This window comes from Oncorhynchus tshawytscha, unplaced genomic scaffold (assembly GCF_018296145.1).
Source record: "Oncorhynchus tshawytscha isolate Ot180627B unplaced genomic scaffold, Otsh_v2.0 Un_contig_866_pilon_pilon, whole genome shotgun sequence".
Classification (NCBI taxonomy): Eukaryota; Metazoa; Chordata; class Actinopteri; order Salmoniformes; family Salmonidae; genus Oncorhynchus; species Oncorhynchus tshawytscha.
Genome location: NW_024609600.1, coordinates 10,001 through 31,231, shown reverse-complemented (window position 1 = coordinate 31,231; position 21,231 = coordinate 10,001). Strand labels below are relative to the sequence as shown.

The window sequence follows — 21,231 nt, the reverse complement described above, 5'->3', positions numbered from 1 at the left end:
AAGACTCTGCTTGCGGGTGTCCCGGTCTGTCACTACTAGTAGTTTGGTGTCTTTGACGCAAACAGCTACAAGGACTATCTGTGAATACTTCCTCTTAGTTCATTGCCTGTTTTCCCTTCGATATTATCTTATTATAGAATAATCTGGTAGTCCCCCTCCACCTTTAGTCTCAGATCATATCTACTACTGGTTATTGTTATTTCTTAACTAACGTGTTGTTTTCCCCTCCTTTTGTCTTTTGAGTTTAAAAAAAAGTGATTAGTTGTGAGAATGTCGTGTGTTCATTATAAATTCTCGTCCAAACTGGACTACAACACCGTGACCTTTGACGGGCTGCACATCACCCTGGCCGAGCTGAAACGGCAGATTATGGGCAGAGAGCGCCTCAAAGCCACCGACTGCGACCTGCAGATCACCAACGCACAGACCCGTGAAGGTGAATCAATAACTAACTCTGTTGTTCAGGTTGTTTCTACAACGAGATGATGTTAATCAGTGATGACAAGATTCTCGATCATTTTATGCAGTTTTATGGTGTCTACTTCCTGGTAGGGATCGGGGATATGGCCCCAAAACATAAACCATATAGACATCTATATATATATATATATATATATATATATATATATATATATATATGACACACACTACAAGTGTGTGTGTGTATAGATGTGTATATATATATATAGACACACACTACAAGTGTGTGTGTGTATATATATATATATATAGACACACACTACAAGTGTGTGTGTGTGTGTATAGATGTATATATATATAGACACACTACAAGTGTGTGTGTGTATAGATAGATGTATATCTGTGTGTATATATTTATTACACACACCTCTATCTCACGGTATTACAAAAGATGGATTGTATTAATGCATTTGACCCCCCTCCCCAAAAATACAATAATATTTGTAATTATTTAAATTCTACATTTGGACCACCCTTAGGGTGGTCTCTCTCCATTCTGATTTATTTTTCCCTTTAATTTAATAGTATGAAACCATTTTCTTGCACTCATTTGAGATCATTCCCACACAGCTGTGTGGATGCACGATATGGGCCTTATTTTGAGCCAAATGTTGCAATTGAACTTGCGATTTAAAGCCAAACCACTTATCAACTGTTGGAAATGTAATTATAATGATTATTCTATAGTTAATAGCGACCACTTTGAAGACAGGGTTTTGGACAACGGGAACATCATATCATCTTTTGGCTACATTGAATGTTTTCTCTTAGCGAACATATTCTTGCTTTGTGTTTTCCTCTGATTTTTTTTTAGAAGATACTGTTGTATAAACAACATGCTGATTTTCATGTTATTATGAGGTGGTAGAAGTACGTTTTGCTGTAACTCAGGACATCTATTAACCCGCCGGCTAACAGGCGAGTAGCATTAGCGGCTAACAACATTTAGACCCGTACTTGCAAAGAAGAAATGACAAGCTAGCTGTTTGTATATGTGAAACATTATAATAATAATAATAATAATAATAATAATAATAATAGTGTAAGGTTAATTACACAACACTGGTGTATTTACGTTAAGAAGCAAAGTGAAAACAGCATCGTTGTGATCAACATTGTTGCGTGAGCTGCGTTGACCAGGCAGACTGAGTGTCTCATTGTTGAGGAACTAAAATTAAACTTTTCCCATCAACAAAAGCATATTTATCATCTCTAGGAAGTCATGAGGTGTTGAGATGTTGAGTCCAATCTCTCTAAGGGCTTAGGCTGGGGGACTTTTACGCAGGGAAGAAAGATGTGAATTTAACTGTTTTTGTTTGATGTCCCCAAACACTTTGTATTCCTGATGATATCATATAGTCCCTGTTCTATAGACTACAGTACTGATGATATCATATAGTCCCTGTTCTATAGACTACAGTACTGATGATATCATATAGTCCCTGTTCTATAGACTACAGTACTGATGATATCATATGTTCCCTGTTCTATAGACTACAGTACTGATAATATCATATAGTCCCTGTTCTATAGACTACAGTACTGATGATATCATATGTTCCCTGTTCTATAGACTACAGTACTGATGATATCATATAGTCCCTGTTATATAGACTACAGTACTGATGATATCATATATTCCCTGTTCTATAGACTACAGTACTGATAATATCATATATTCCCTGTTCTATAGACTACAGTACTGATGATATCATATAGTCCCTGTTCTATAGACTACAGTACTGATGATATCATATATTCCTGTTCTATAGACTACAGTACTGATAATATCATATATTCCCTGTTCTATAGACTACAGTACTGATGATATCATATAGTCCCTGTTATATAGACTACAGTACTGATGATATCATATAGTCCCTGTTCTATAGACTACAGTACTGATGATATCATATAGTCCCTGTTCTATAGACTACAGTACTGATGATATCATATAGTCCCTGTTATATAGACTACAGTACTGATGATATCATATAGTCCCTGTTATATAGACTACAGTACTGATGATATCATATATTCCCTGTTCTATAGACTACAGTACTGATGATATCATATAGTCCCTGTTCTATAGACTACAGTACTGATGATATCATATAGTCCCTGTTCTATAGACTACAGTACTGATGATATCATGTAGTCCCTGTTCTATAGACTACAGTACTGATGATCTGTGTACCATGTGCTTCTATAGAGTACAGTACTGATGATATATTCTGTGTACCATGTGCTTCTACAGAGTACACTGATGAGGGAGGTTCACATCCCCAAACACTCATCAGTGATCGTCAGACGCACACCCCATCGGAGGGTCAAACCAGCGGGCAGAACGTTCATTGTGTACGTAGCTATGACATCGTGACCCTGTGTCTATCTAGTACCCCCCTCCCCCAATCGCCTGTCGATCCTAATAACCTCCACACACTAGTATCCAGTCAAATAGTAACCCCCCTCCACACAGCCACACACTAGTATCACTAGTATCCAGTCAAACGGTAGTACCCCCCTCCTCCACACACTAGTATCCAGTCAAACGGTAGTACCTCCCCCTCCACACTAGTATCCAGTCAAACGGTAGTACCCCCCACACACTGGTATCCAGTCAAACGGTAGTACCCCCCACACACTGGTATCCAGTCAGACGGTAGTACCCCCCTCACACTAGTATCCAGTCAAACGGTAGTACCCCCCTCCCCACACTAGTATCCAGTCAAATGGTAGTACTCCCCTCCACACACTAGTATCCAGTCAAACGGTAGTACCCCCCCCACTCCCCACACTAGTATCCGGTCAAACGGTAGTACCCCCCCCTCCCCACACTAGTATCCAGTCAAACGGTAGTACCCCCACTAGTATCCTACCAGTCAAGTACTCCCCCCCCCACTGGTATCCAGTCAAGCGGTAGTACCCCCCCCCTCCACACACTAGTATCCGGTCAAACGGTAGTACCCCCCCCCCACACTAGTATCCAGTCAAGCGGTAGTACCCCCCTCCCCACACTAGTATCCAGTCAAACGGTAGTACCCCCCCCCTCCCCACACTAGTATCCAGTCAAACGGTAGTACCCCCCCCCTCCCCACACTAGTATCCAGTCAAACGGTAGTACCCCTCCCCCCTCCCCACACTAGTATCCAGTCAAACGGTAGTACCCCTCCCCCTCCCCACACTAGTATCCAGTCAAACGGTAGTACCCCCCTCCCCACACTAGTATCCAGTCAAACGGTAGTACCCCCTCCTCCCCACACTAGTATCCAGTCAAACGGTAGTACCCCCCCTCCCCCCACACTAGTATCCAGTCAAGCGGTAGTACCCCCCCCCACACACTAGTATCCAGTCAAACGGTAGTACCCCCTCCCCCCACACTAGTATCCAGTCAAACGGTAGTACCCCCCTCCCCACACTAGTATCCAGTCAAACGGTAGTACCCCCCCACCTCCCCACACTAGTATCCAGTCAAACGGTAGTACCCCCCCCCCACACACTAGTATCCAGTCAAACGGTAGTACCCCCCTCCCCCACACACTAGTATCCAGTCAAACGGTAGTACCCCCCACACTAGTATCCAGTCAAACGGTAGTACCCCCCCCCCTCCCCACACTAGTATCCAGTCAAACGGTAGTACCCCCCCTCCACACACTAGTATCCAGTCAAACGGTAGTACCCCCCCCCCCCCCCCACTAGTATCCAGTCAAACGGTAGTACCCTCCCCCACTCCCCACACTAGTATCCAGTCAAACGGTAGTACCCCCCCTCCCCACACTAGTATCCAGTCAAACGGTAGTACCCCCCTCCACACACTAGTATCCAGTCAAACGGTAGTACCCCCCCACACACTAGTATCCAGTCAAACGGTAGTACCCCCCTCCACACACTAGTATCCAGTCAAACGGTAGTACCCCCCCCCTCCCCACACTAGTATCCAGTCAAACGGTAGTACCCCCCTCCCCCCCCACACTAGTATCCAGTCAGCCCAGCTATTCTATTCTAAACTGTTGTCTAGTCCATGTCTGTGGTGGTTGTTGACATGTTGTTTCTTCCTGTTTGTAGTGACCGTTCTGACATGGCTGCTGGATCCTCCAGACCCGTATGTAAACAAAGCACTCTCATTTTCCTTACTATCTCTGTCCTCCTTTTATAAACTCTGCTCTGGTGGTTAAAGGATACTGTGTAAACTCTGTTCTGAATTGGTAACCAGTTAACTCTGAGTTGTTATGGTGATTAATATTCTGTTCTGATTGGTCAAGAGTTAACTCTTGAGTTGTCATGGTGATAATATTCTGTTTTGATGGTTCCCAACTGCTGTTCTCTTTTGTTGTTGTAACTCACTGTGTGTTTTTTTTTTTTTTTTTTTAATGTTGTTCAATGTGTTGATGGATCTGAACTATATTGTGACTGTATTTTCATATCGAAACAACGGTTAGCGTGGTGTTGTTAGCCTGCTACTGTACAGAGCCCCCTCCCCCCACATCCCCTTGTGTGTTGAGACGATGCTTCGTGATCCTACAGGCGGGTTGTTACTACGCTGCTTTACTTCAAATCAATCTTTTTCTTTCACGTGGTGTTATAAGCAATGAGTTTGTGACGTATTTGACTGTAAGACTAATGCATACGTTTTGTATGGATACCTGTGTGTGTGACTGTGTGTGTGTGTGTGTGTGTGTGTGTGTGGGGTGGGGGGGGTAAAATCATTTGGTTCCTGTTCAATAGTGTTCTTAACCTGAAGTTAATTGCTGATATTTGGCTGTCCTAATGTTGTTCTCTCATCATATTCTGACATTTTTTATATGGACTGGACATAGTTGATCCTTTTGTTCTCTCAAAGTTTTTTTATTTTTATATTTTTTAACTACAAACTACTTAGAAATGCAATGCATTTTGTCTACTTTGCAATATTTTCTTTTCAACTTAAAGCTAAACTATAAACTAGTTGTTAAGTACTTACTATGATGACTACTGAATCCACGATCATGTTTGGTACAGAGTTCCAACAAGCGGTGCCATGATGATAGCATTATGACATCACAGAGACTATTAATTACATCACTGAAATGATCTATTGTGACATCACAGGGTTCTGACTGTGTGGCATGGTAGGTTCCGTGGCGACAGGGTTGTGATTGGTTGCTGCTGTACGCTGCCAGAACTGTCAATAAAGAGGTTATGTGTTCTGTCGTGAGCACGTGCACCAACCACACCAGACCCTGTGTCTTCCCTTCACAGTGACCTCTGACCCTTCCAGCCTCTACTATGATGATGATGATGATGACAGCGACGACGAAGAGTTTATAGCTTACTAAACCAGACCTCTCTGCCCTCCCTCCTTCCTCTTTGTCCCTTGTCTAGTGTTATGATGGCTATTGTTTACTACTATTGTATAATGGTTATGGTAGTGAAAATATTGCTTAAAAGAAACGCGTTTTATTATATTGTTTTGCAGTGTTTCCATATAATGCATTAGATCATCCTAAATGGACCCATAGCGCCTCACTCCAGATACTGCTGTAGATGAGGAGTAGTGAAGGCATCATGGTTCACTTCACCTGTTACCATATAGCTACATGCAGTGGCTCGGAAGTAGGATCTTGGGTTAACTGGTGTAGCGTGATCTAATCGGTTGCCTAGACCGGCCTAGCTCTAAAACTTAATCCTGTTAGCTCATAGTCTGTTACCTAGACCAGCCTAGCTTTAAAACTTAATCCTGTTAGCTCATAGTTTGTTACCTAGACCGGCCTAGCTTTAAAACTTAATCCTGTTAGCCCATAGTCTGTTACCTAGCTCTGGACTTAATCCTGTTACCTAGCTCTAAAACTTAATCCTGTTAGCTCAGTCTGTTACCTAGCTCTAAAACTTAATCCTGTTAGCTCAGTCTGTTACCTAGCTCTAAAACTTAATCCTGTTAGCTCATAGTCTGTTACCTAGACCAGCCTAGCTCTAAAACTTAATCCTGTTAGCCCATAGTCTGTTACCTAGCTCTGGACTTAATCCTGTTAGCTCATAGTCTGTTACCTAGCTCTGGGCTTAATCCTGTTAGCTCATAGTCTGTTACCTAGCTCTGGGCTTAATCCTGTTAGCTCATAGTCTGTTACCTAGCTCTGGGCTTAATCCTGTTAGCTCATAGTCTGTTACCTAGCTCTGGGCTTAATCCTGTTAGCTCATAGTCTGTTACCTAGCTCTGGATTTAATCCTGTTAGCTCATAGTGTAGTAAAGGGCCACAACAGCTATTATTACTAATACTGGTGTAGCTAGCCGGGCTGTAACACCTACTACTACTGTACCAGTATTAGTAAACAAGCTAGGCTGGTCTAGGTAGTAATACCAACTACAGCTACAAATGTAGCTAGCACAACTGTAAATACCACCATTAGTGATGCAGCTAACCAAGCTGTAATTCCTACTACTACTGCTGTAGCAAACTCCGATGTAATACCTACTATTAATGTAGCTAGCCAGGCTGTAATACCAACTACTACAACTGGTGTAGCTAGCCAGGCTGTAGTACCAACTACTACTACTACTGGTATAGCTAGCCAGGCTGTAGTACCAACTACTACTACTACTGGTATAGCTAGCCAGGTTGTAGTACCAACTACTACTACTGGTGTAGCTAGCCAGGCTGTAGTACCAACTACTACTACTGGTGTAGCTAGCCAGGCTGTAGTACCAACTACTACTACTGGTGCAGCTAGCCAGGCTGTAGTACCAACTACTACTACTGATGTAGCTACCAGGCTGTAGTACCAACTACTACTACTGGTGCAGCTAGCCAGGCTGTAGTACCAACTACTACTACTACTACTACTGATGTAGCTAGCCAGGCTGTAGTACCAACTACTACTACTGATGTAGCTAGCCAGGCTGTAGTACCAACTAATACTACTGGTGTAGCTAGTCAGGCTGTAATACCAACTTCTACTGGTGTAGCTAGCCAGGCTGTAGTACCAACTACTACTACTGGTGTAGCTAGCCAGGCTGTAGTACCAACTACTACTACTGGTGTAGCTAGCCAGGCTGTAGTACCAACTACTACTACTGGTGTAGCTAGCCAGGCTGTAGTACCAACTACTACTACTGGTGTAGCTAGCCAGGCTGTAGTACCAACTACTACTACTACTGGTGTAGCTAGCCAGGCTGTAGTACCAACTACTACTACTGGTGTAGCTAGCTCAGCTGTAAAACCAACTACTACTACTGATGTTGCTAGCCAGACTGTAGTACCAACTACTACTACTGATGTAGCTAGCCAGGCTGTCGTACCAACTACTACTACTGGTGAAGCTAGCTCAGCTGTATTCCCAACTATTGATGTTGCTAGCCAGACTGTAGTACCAACTACTAGTACTGGTGTAGCTAGCCAGGCTGTAGTACCAACTACTACTGGGGTCGATAGCCAGGCTGTAATACCAACTACTACTACTGGTGTAGCTAGCCAGGCTGTAATACCAACTACTACTACTGGTGTAGCTAGCCAGGCTGTAGTACCAACTACTACTATTGATGTAGCTAGCCAGGCTGTAATACCAACTTCTACTGGTGTAGCTAGCCAGGCTGTAGTACCAACTACTACTACTACTGGTGTAGCTAGCCAGGCTGTAGTACCATCTACTACTAATATAGCTAGCCAGGCTGTAGCACCATCTACTACTAGTGTAGCTAGCCAGGCTGTAGCACCATCTACTATTAGTGTACTACTACTACTACTACTGGGGTAGCTAGCCAGGCTGTAGTACCATCTACTAGTACCATCTACTACTAATATAGCTAGCCAGGCTGTAGCACCATCTACTACTAGTGTAGCTAGCCAGGCTGTAGCACCATCTACTATTAGTGTAGCTAGCCAGGCTGTAGCACCATCTACTACTAGTGTAGCTAGCCAGGCTGTAGTACCAACTACTACTAATATAGCAACTACTACTACTACTAATAGCTAGCCAGGCTGTAGTACCATCTACTACTAATATAGCTAGCCATGCTGTAGTACCATCTACTACTAGTGTAGCTAGCCAGGCTGCATCTACCATCTACCATCTAATATAGCTAGCCAGGCTGTAGTACCATCTACTACTAATGTAGCTAGCCAGGCTGTCGCACCATCTACTACTAGTGTAGCTAGCCAGGCTGTAGTACCAACTACTACTAGTGTAGCTAGCCAGGCTGTAGTACCAACTACTACTAGTGTAGCTAGCCAGGCTGTAGCACCATCTACTACTAGTGTAGCTAGCCAGGCTGTAGTACCAACTACTACTATTGATGTAGCTAGCCAGGCTGTAGTACCAACTACTACTACTGGGGTAGCTAGCCAGGCTGTAATACTAATGTACCCCCAGCACCAGTTCCTGTGTGATGTAGCTAGCCAGGCTGTAGTACCAACTACTACTATTGATGTAGCTAGCCAGGCTGTAGCACCAACTACTACTACTGGGGTAGCTAGCCAGGCTGTAGCACCATCTACTACTAATATAGCTAGCCAGGCTGTAGTACCAACTACTACTAGTGTAGCTAGCCAGGCTGTAGCACCATCTACTACTAATATAGCTAGCCAGGCTGTAGTACCATCTACTACTAATATAGCTAGCCAGTCTGTAGCACCATCTACTACTAGTGTAGCTAGCCAGGCTGTCGTACCTACTACTACTAGTGTAGCTAGCCAGGCTGTAGTACCAACTACTACTAGTGTAGCTAGCCAGGCTGTAGTACCATCTACTACTAGTGTAGCTAGCCAGGCTGTAGCACCATCTACTACTAATATAGCTAGCCAGGCTGTAGTACCATCTACTACTAATATAGCTAGCCAGGCTGTAGTACCATCTACTACTAATATAGCTAGCCAGTCTGTAGCACCATCTACTACTAGTGTAGCTAGCCAGGCTGTAGCACCATCTCCTATTAGTGTAGCTAGACAGGCTGTAGCACCATCTACTATTAGTGTAGCTAGCCAGGCTGTAGCACCATCTACTGCTAGTGTAGCTAGCCAGGCTGTAGTACCAACTACTACTAGTGTAGCTAGCCAGGCTGTAGTACCAACTACTACTAGTGTAGCTAGCCAGGCTGTCGTAGCACCAACTACTACTAGTGTAGCTAGCCAGGCTGTCGTAGCACCATCTACTACTAATATAGCTAGCCAGGCTGTAGCACCAACTACTACTATTGATGTAGCTAGCCAGGCTGTAGCACCTACTACTACTAGTGTAGCTAGCCAGGCTGTAGCACCATCTACTACTAATATAGCTAGCCAGGCTGTAGCACCAACTACTACTACTGGGGTAGCTAGCCAGGCTGTAGTACCTACTACTACTGGGGTAGCTAGCCAGGCTGTAGTACCTACTACTACTGGGGTAGCTAGCCAGGCTGTAGTACCTACTACTACTGGGGTAGCTAGCCAGGCTGTAGTACCAACTACTACTGGGGTAGCTAGCCAGGCTGTAGTACCAACTACTACTGGGGTAGCTAGCCAGGCTGTAGTACCAACTACTACTGGGGTAGCTAGCCAGGCTGTAATACCAACTACTACTACTGGTGTAGCTAGCCAGGCTGTAGTACCAACTACTACTATTGATGTAGCTAGCCAGGCTGTAGTACCAACTACTACTACTGGGGTAGCTAGCCAGGCTGTAATACTAATGTACCCCCCAGCACCAGTTCCTGTGTGATGTAGCTAGCCAGGCTGTAGCACCAACTACTACTACTGGGGTAGCTAGCCAGGCTGTAGCACCATCTACTACTAATGGGGTAGCTAGCCAGGCTGTAGCACCATCTACTACTAATATAGCTAGCCAGGCTGTAGTACCAACTACTACTAGTGTAGCTAGCCAGGCTGTAGCACCATCTACTACTAATATAGCTAGCCAGGCTGTAGTACCATCTACTACTAATATAGCTAGCCAGTCTGTAGCACCATCTACTACTAGTGTAGCTAGCCAGGCTGTAGCACCATCTACTATTAGGGTAGCTAGCCAGGCTGTAGCACCATCTACTGCTAGTGTAGCTAGCCAGGCTGTAGTACCAACTACTACTAGTGTAGCTAGCCAGGCTGTAGTACCAACTACTACTAGTGTAGCTAGCCAGGCTGTAGTACCAACTACTACTAGTGTAGCTAGCCAGGCTGTAGTACCAACTACTACTAGTGTAGCTAGCCAGGCTGTAGTACCAACTACTACTAGTGTAGCTAGCCAGGCTGTCGTAGCACCAACTACTACTAGTGTAGCTAGCCAGGCTGTCGTAGCACCAACTACTACTAGTGTAGCTAGCCAGGCTGTCGTAGCACCAACTACTACTAGTGTAGCTAGCCAGGCTGTCGTAGCACCAACTACTACTATTTGATGTACCTAGCCAGGCTGTAGCACCATCTACTACTATTTGATGTACCTAGCCAGGCTGTAGCACCATCTACTACTATTTGATGTACCTAGCCAGGCTGTAGCACCATCTACTACTATTTGATGTACCTAGCCAGGCTGTATGCCCCCCCAGCAGCAGTTCCTGTGTGAATCTCAATGTTTCGCGGTTCCTCCTCACGTCGTATTGGAGAAGGACGACGGCGAGGAAATGGTCAGGCTCTGCTGCGTTCGTCCCCTAGGTACAGATCTAGGATCAGCTTAACCTGCCACCAAATCCTTACCATAACCATTCACATGGAGATGAAGAACTGAGCCCAGATCAGTGTTTTAGAGTGGGGAAACTCTGACCCCTTCCACCATGGTGTTCCTGATGGTCTTCTGGTCAGAACTACTGAACCATAACATTGGTGTAACTGTCACACTGTAGTAGTGATATGAGTTGACTGGATGTTTATGATCTGCCTCTCTGGCTGTGGAATAGGGGTGATCAATCTACTGTGTGTCCTTGATTCCTCACCTCCTATCTCCTGTCTCCTCCTCAAAAGACGGGTGGATGGTATCTTCTCCTCCTCCTCCAGTGTCTTTTCAGAAGGAGACGGGAAGAAGCCGTGTCATCTAGATTTGAGCCCGTGTCTGCCTCCCAGGCAGACAGGTGGTGATGTCCCACCTTGACTCTGTTCTGTCTTAATGTTGCTCTTCTCCTTCAGACCGACTCTTCACCGTCCGTCTCCCTGGCCCAGCTCTCTAAGGTACTGTCTCTCTGTGTGTTTGGTCTTTGGGAATCAGGTTGGGGTTCATTTAATTTCAACTCAATTTGAGGCATGAATTAAAATGTAAATTGATTATCACCTTAACTCTTGGCATCTTCCTCTAACTCCATTCCTCTCTCCTCATCCCTCTCCTCATTCCTCTCCCCATACTCCTCATTCCTCTCGCCCATACTCCTCCTCTCTCATTCCTCTTGCCCATACTCCTCCTCTACTCATTCCTCTTGCCCATACTCCTCCTCTCTACTCATTCCTCTACTCATTCCTCTTGCCCATACTCCTCCTCCTCTACTCATTCCTCTCCTCATTCCTCTCGCCCATACTCCTCCTCTACTCATTCTCTCGCTCACTCCTCCTCTACTCATTCCTCTCGCCCATACTCCTCTCTCCTCATTCCTCTCGCCCATATCTCCTCCTCCTCTACTCATTCCTCTCGCCCATACTCCTCCTCCTCCTCTATCATTCCTCTCGCCCATACTCCTCCTCCTCTACTCATTCCTCTCCCCATACTCCTCCTCCTCCTACTCATTCCTCTCGCCCATACTCCTCCTCCTCCTACTCATTCCTCTCGCCCATACTCCTCCTCCTCCTACTCATTCCTCTCGCCCATACTCCTCCTCCTCCTCCTCTACTCATTCCTCTCGCCCATACTCCTCCTCCTCCTCCTACTCATTCCTCTCGCCCATACTCCTCCTCCTCTCCTCATTCCTCTCGCCCATACTCCTCCTCTACTCATTCCTCTCGCCCATACTCCTCCTCCTCTCCTCATTCCTCTCGCCCATACTCCTCCTCCTCCTACTCATTCCTCTCGCCCATACTCCTCCTCCTCCTACTCATTCCTCTCGCCCATACTCCTCCTCCTCCTCTACTCATTCCTCTCGCCCATACTCCTCCTCCTCCTCTACTCATTCCTCTCGCCCATACTCCTCCTCCTCCTCTGCTCATTCCTCTACTCATTCCTCTCGCCCATACTCCTCCTCCTCCTCTACTCATTCCTCTCGCCCATACTCCTCCTCCTCTTCCTCTCGCCCATACTCATTCCTCTCGCCCATACTCCTCCTCCTCTCCTCATTCCTCTCGCCCATACTCCTCCCCTACTCCTCCTCCTCTCCTCATTCCCTCTCCTACCATTCCTCCCTTTCTCTTCAGACTGCCAACCTAGCGGAGGCCAATGCATCAGAGGATGACAAGATCAGAGCCATGATGTCCCAGTCCAACAGTGAATATGACCCCATACAGTGAGTAACACACACAGCACGGTTGGGCGGTATCCGCGTGATCACGCCATCCTCCTCATCCCAGAGAGGATTTACAGTATTAATGTCTTAGTGCTGAAAATGCAACAACGAAAAGCCCATTGGGTGTCTATTACCAGAATGCTAACAAAATTAGTACAACTGATGGAGCATTTCCATGGAGGCTGCTAGCTAAATATGCTAACGGAGCAAACTAAAATAAACTAATTGCAAAGACATGCAATCCAGCTCATAAAGATACACTACATGACCATGTGGACACCTGTTCCTCAAACATCTCATTACAAAATCATGGGTATTAATATGGAGTTGGGACCCCCTTTGCTGCTATAACAGCCTCCACTCTTCTGGGAAGTCATTAATATGGAGTTGGACCCCCTTTGCTGCTATAACAGCCCCCACTCTTCTGGGAAATCATTAATATGGAGTTGGACCCCCTTTTGCTGCTATAACAGCCCCCACTCTTCTGGGAAGTCATTAATATGGAGTTGGACCCCCCCTTTGCTGCTATAACAGCCCCCACTCTTCTGGGAAGTCATTAATATGGAGTTGGACCCCCTTTGCTGCTATAACAGCCCCCACTCTTCTGGGAAGTCATTAATATGGAGTTTGGTCCCCCTTTGCTGCTATAACAGCCTCCACTCCTCTGGGAAGACTTTAATATGGAGTTGGACCCCCTTTGCTGCTATAACAGCCCCCACTCTTCTGGGAAGTCATTAATATGGAGTTGGTCCCCCTTTACTGCTATAACAGCCTCCACTCCTCTGGGAAGGCTTTAATATGGAGTTGGTCCCCCTTTTACTGCTATAACAGCCTCCACTCTTCTGGCCAGGCTTTCCACTAGATGTTGGAACATTGCTGCTATAACAGCCTCCACTCTTCTGGGAAGGCTATCCACTAGATGTTGGAACATTGCTGCTATAACAGCCTCCACTCTTCTGGGAAGGCTTTCCACTAGATGTTGGAACATTGCTGCTATAACAGCCTCCACTCTTCTGGGAAGGCTATCCACTAGATGTTGGAACATTGCTGCTATAACAGCCTCCACTCTTCTGGGAAGGCTTTCCACTAGATGTTGGAACATTGCTGCTATAACAGCCTCTACTCTTCTGGGAAGGCTTTCCACTAGATGCTGGTACATTGCTGCCTAAACAGCCTCCACTCTTCTGGGAAGGCTTTCCACTAGATGTTGGAACATTGCTGCTATAACAGCCTCCACTCTTCTGGGAAGGCTTTCCACTAGATGTTGGAACATTGCTGCAGGGGACTTGCTTCCATTCAGCTACAAGCATTAGAAAGGTCAGACTGTTGGGCGGTTAGACCTGTCTCACAGTTGGGAGTACTATTTCATCCCAAAGGTGTTTGATAGGGTTGAGGGCAGGGCTCTGTGCAAAAAAGCACAGCCCCAGACCATTATTCCTCCTCCACCAAACTTTACAGTTGGCGCAATGCACTCCGGCAGGTAGCGTTCTCTGGCATCTGTCGAATCACACGTTTTATTCAAGTCAAGTTTAAAAAAAAAAAAAATCTATAAATAATCTGTCTGTCTTCAACTCCAAATAGAACCGTGTAGTCCCAAGGTCTCATCTGACATCTTAGTTAAAAATGAAGAACCATCTAAAGATGTTATACAGTGCTTTCAGAAAGTATTCAGACCCCTTGACCTTTTTCCACATTTATGTTACAGCCTTATTTTAAAATGGATTACATTGTCCCCCCCTCATCAATCTACACACAATACCCCATAATGACATCACAATACCCCATAATGACATCACAATACCCCATAATGACATCACAATACCCCATAAAAAATGTTTTCTGAATTGTCACATTTTACATCAGTATTCACTAGCCAATCAGTCTGTCTCTGGCTGTGTGAGGAGAAGCATAATCTATGGAAAATTAGTGACAAAATGTTACTCATAACCTGGCCAAATTCTAGTCCTCAATCTCAAGTCAAAGTACAGTTCAAGTCAAGTCTCAAGTTGTTTTTATTTTCTGTCGAGTCGCGTCTCTCAAGTCATTAATTAATTAATGAATTGTTTCAGTGAACTGTAGTCTGTTTAAACGTGAGACTCGGTGGCAGGGTGAACCGTAGATGATGGGGTGATGCAAGATGATGCTCTCTGTCACAGAGTTTCTGTGTACGCGTACACTGTTTGTACGTGTACGTAAAAACGGAGACAAGTTTTAGCCTCCACGCTTCAACGCTCTTTGGTGGTTTTGGAATCGAACCCAGTATTCCGGTTACTCTAAGAAGGCCATAGGACCGCCTCCTGCACATTACACCTTTTTCTGTGTCTCTCCTCCTCAGTTACTCTAAGAAGGCCATAGGACCGCCTCCTGCACATTACACCTGCTATCGCTGTGGCAAGAACGGACACTACATCAAACACTGCCCCATGCAGATGGTACGACACTACACTACACTACACAACACTACACAATGCTGCCCCATGCAGATGGTACGACACTACACAACACTACACAACACTACACAATACTGCCCCATGCAGATGGTACGACACTACACAACACTACACAACACTGCCCCATGCAGATGGTACGACACTACACTACACTACACAACACTGCCCCATGCAGATGGTGCGACACTACACAACACTACACAACACTACACAATACTGCCCCATGCAGATGGTACGACACTACACAACACTACACAACACTGCCCCATGCAGATGGTACGACACTACACTACACTACCACTGCCCCATGCAGATGGTACGACACTACACAACACTACACAACACTACACAACACTGCCCCATGCAGATGGTACGACACTACACAACACTGCCCCATGCAGATGGTCGACACTACATAACACTACACAACACTGCCCCATGCAGATGGTACGACACTATACAACACTACACAACACTGCCCCATGCAGATGGTACGACACTACACAACACTACACAACACTGCCCCATGCAGATGGTGCGACACTACACTACACAACACTGCCCCATGCAGATGGTACGACACTACACAACACTACGCAACACTACACAACACTGCCCCATGCAGATGGTACGACACTACACAACACAACACTACACAACACTACACAACACTGCCCCATGCAGATGGTACGACACTACACAACCCCATGCAGATGGTACACACTACACAACACTACACAACACTGCCCCATGCAGATGGTACGACACAACACTACACAACACTACACAACACTACACAACACTGCCCCATGCAGATGGTACAACACTACACAACACTACACAACACTGCCCCATGCAGATGGTACGACACAACACTACACAACACTACACAACACAACACTGCCCCATGCAGATGGTACGACACTATACAACACTACACAACACTACACAACACTGCCCCATGCAGATGGTACGACACTACACTACACAACACTGCCCCATGCAGATGGTACGACACTACACTACACAACACTGCCCCATGCAGATGGTACGACACTATACAACACTACACAACACTGCCCCATGCAGATGATACGACACTATACAACACTACACAACACTGCCCCATGCAGATGGTACGACACTATACAACACTACACAACACTGCCCCATGCAGATGGTACGACACTATACAACACTACACAACACTGCCCCATGCAGATGGTACAACACTACACAACACTGCCCCATGCAGATGGTACGACACTATACAACACTACACAACACTGCCCCATGCAGATGGTACGACACTATACAACACTACACAACACTGCCCCATGCAGATGGTACGACACTATACAACACTACACAACACTGCCCCATGCAGATGGTACGACACTATACAACACTACACAACACTGCCCCATGCAGATGGTACGACACTATACAACACTACACAACACTGCCCCATGCAGATGGTACGACACTATACAACACTACACAACACTGCCCCATGCAGATGGTACGACACTATACAACACTACACAACACTGCCCCATGCAGATGGTACGACACTATACAACACTACACAACACTGCCCCATGCAGATGGTACGACACTATACAACACTACACAACACTGCCCCATGCAGATGGTACGACACTATACAACACTACACAACACTGCCCCATGCAGATGGTACGACACTATACAACACTACACAACACTGCCCCATGCAGATGGTACGACACTATACAACACTACACAACACTGCCCCATGCAGATGGTACGACACTATACAACACTACACAACACTGCCCCATGCAGATGGTACACACTATACAACACTACACAACACTGCCCCATGCAGATGGTACGACACTATACTACACTATACTATACTACACTATACACTACTGCACAACACACTACTACACACAACACTGCACTACACTATACAACACTACACAACACACTACACTATATTATACACTCCACACTACACTGCATAACACTACACACTACACTACATTATACACTACATTATACACTACACTACACTACATTATACACTACATAACACTACATAACACTACACTACAGTACACTACACACTACACTACACAACACTACATTATACACTACATAACACTACACTACAGTACACTACAGTACACTACACACTACACTACACTACATTATACACTACACACTACACTACACACTACACAACACTACATTATACACTACATAACACTACACTACAGTACACTACACACTACACAACATAACACTACAGTACACTACACACTACACTACATTATACACTACACACTACACTACACAACATAACACAACATAACACTACATTATACACTACACACTACACTACATTATACACTACACTACACTACATTATACACTACACAACACTACACAACACTACACTACATTATACACTACACTACATAACACTACACTACATAACACTACACTGCATAAAACTACACACTATACACTACACAACATAAAAACAACATTATACACTACATAACACTACACTACATTATACACTACACACTACACAACATAACACTACACACTACACTACATTATACACTACACACTACACTACATAACACTAGACTACACACACTACACTACATAACACTACACTACAGTACACTACACACTATATACACTACACTACACAACATAAAACAACATTATACACTACACTACATAACACTACACTACATTATACACTACACACTACACAACATAACACTACACTACACACTACACTACATTATACACTACACACTACACTACATAACACTACACTACACACTGCACTACATTATACACTACACACTACATAACACTACATTATACACTACATAACACTACACTACATTATACACTACACACTACACTACATTATACACACTACATAACACTACACACTACACTACATAACACTGCACTACACTACACACTACACTACATAACACTACACTACACACTACACTGCATTATACACTACACACTACATAACACTACATTATACACTACATAACACTACACTACATTATACACTACACACTACACTACATTATACACACTACATAACACTACACACTACACTACATTATACACTACACTACACTACATTATACACTACATAACACTACACTACACTACATATATAATTACATATAACACTACATAACATGACTACACACTACACACAACACTACATTATACACTACACAACACTACACTACACACTACACTACATTATACACTACACACTACATAACACTACATTATACACTACATAACACTACACTACATTATACACTACACACTACACTACATTATACACACTACATAACACTACACACTACACTACACTACATTATACACTACATAACACTACACTACACTGCATATAATTACATATAACACTACATAACATGACTACACACTACACACAACACTACATTATACACTACATAACACTGCAACTGCTACACTACACACTACACAACACTACATTATACACTACATAACACTACAGTACACTACAGTACACTACACACTACACTACACAACATAACACTACATTATACACTACACACTACACTACACACTACACTACACAACACTACATTATACACTACATAACACTACACTACAGTACACTACACACTACACAACATAACACTACACTACAGTACACTACACACTACACTACATTATACACTACACACTACACTACACAACATAACACAACATAACACTACATTATACACTACACACTACACTACATTATACACTACACTACATTATACACTGCACAACACTACACTACATTATACACTACACTACACTACATAACACTACACTACACTACACTGCACTGCACACTACACTACATTATACACTACACTACATAACACTACACTACACTACGCTGCATAACACTGCACTACATAACACTACACTACATAACACTGCACTGCACTGCATTATACACTACACTACACTACATTATACACTACACAACACTGCACTACATTATACACTACACAACACTACACAACACTACACTACATTATACACTACACTACACTACACTATACTACATTATACACTACACTACATAACACTGCACTACACTACACAACACTGCGCTACATTATACACTACACAACATAACACTGCGCTGCATAATACTGCACTACATAACACTACACTACATAACACTGCGCTACATTATACACTGCACTACACTACATTATACACTACACTACATTATACACTACACTACACTACATTATACACTACACAACATAACACTACACTACATAACGCTGCACTACATAACACTGCACTACATAACACTACACTACATTATACACTACACAACACTACACAACACTACACTGCATTATACACTACACTACACTACATTATACACAACACTACACAACACTACACTACATTATACACTACAGTACACTACATAACACTGCACTGCACTACGCTACACTGCATTATACACTACACTACATAACACTGCATGCATAACACTGCACTGCATTATACGCTACACTGCACTACACTACACTACACTACATAACACTGCACTACATTATACACTACACTGCGCTACATAACACTACACTACACTACATAACACTACGCTGCACTGCGTTATACACTGCACTACACTACATTATACACTACACTGCGTTATACACTACACAACACTACACAACACTGCACTACATACTGCACTGAACACTACGCTGCATAACACTGCGCTGCATAACACTACACTACATAACACTACACTACAGTATACTATGACTACACAACATAACACAACATAATACTACACTACACTATACACTGCACTACATTATACACTACACTACACTACACAACATAACACTACACTACAGTACACTACACACTACACTACATTATACACTACACACACTACACATAACACTACACTAACACGTTATACACTACACACTGCACTACATTATACACTACACAACACTACACAACACTACACTACATAACACTACACTACATTATACACTACACTACACTACATTATACACTACACTACACACTACACTACATTATACACTACACTACACTACATAACACTACACTCACACTACACTGCATAAAAACTACACACTACACACTGCACTACACAACATAAAAACTACATTATACACTACACTACATTATACACTACACACTACACAACATAACACTACACTACACTACACACTACACTACATTATACACTACACACTACACTATATAACACTGCACTACAGTACACTACACACTACACTACATAACACTACACACTACACTACATTATATACACTACACACTACACTATATAACACTACACTCACACTACACTACATTATACACTACACACTACACTATATAACACTACAGTACACTACACACTACACTACACAACATAACACTTACATTATACACTACACACTACACTACATAACACTAATACTACAGTACACTACACACTACACTACACAACATAACTGCTACATTATACACTTTTGCACTACACTACATAACACTACACTACACTACATTATACACTACACACTGCATAACACTACATTATACACTACATAACACTACACTACATTATACACACTACATACACTACACTACATAACACTACACTACACACTACACTACATAACACTACACACTACTCTACATAACACTACACTACACACTACACTACATTATACACTACATATAATTACATATACACTACATAACATGACATATGGTATCTGTGTTGTGGGATAAGAGCGTAGAGGCTCCTAAGCCAGTAAGGGAATCCCTACATATACACTACATAACAAG

At 43.6% G+C, this 21,231-nt stretch overlaps 1 protein-coding gene and 1 pseudogene across 1 annotated transcript; both read left to right on the top strand.

Annotated features, from left to right (window-relative positions):
* Positions 1-217: 217 nt before the first annotated feature.
* Positions 218-2,808, top strand: LOC121838687 (E3 ubiquitin-protein ligase RBBP6-like; the record flags this gene model as incomplete). Its single annotated transcript, XM_042316156.1, has 2 exons — positions 218-436; positions 2,738-2,808. Coding segments are annotated over exons 1-2 (237 nt in total), but the record flags the coding sequence as incomplete, so codon positions are not given.
* A 5-nt stretch (positions 2,809-2,813) lies between these two features.
* Positions 2,814-21,231, top strand: part of LOC121845246 — a 27,804-nt pseudogene continuing 9,386 nt past the window's right edge.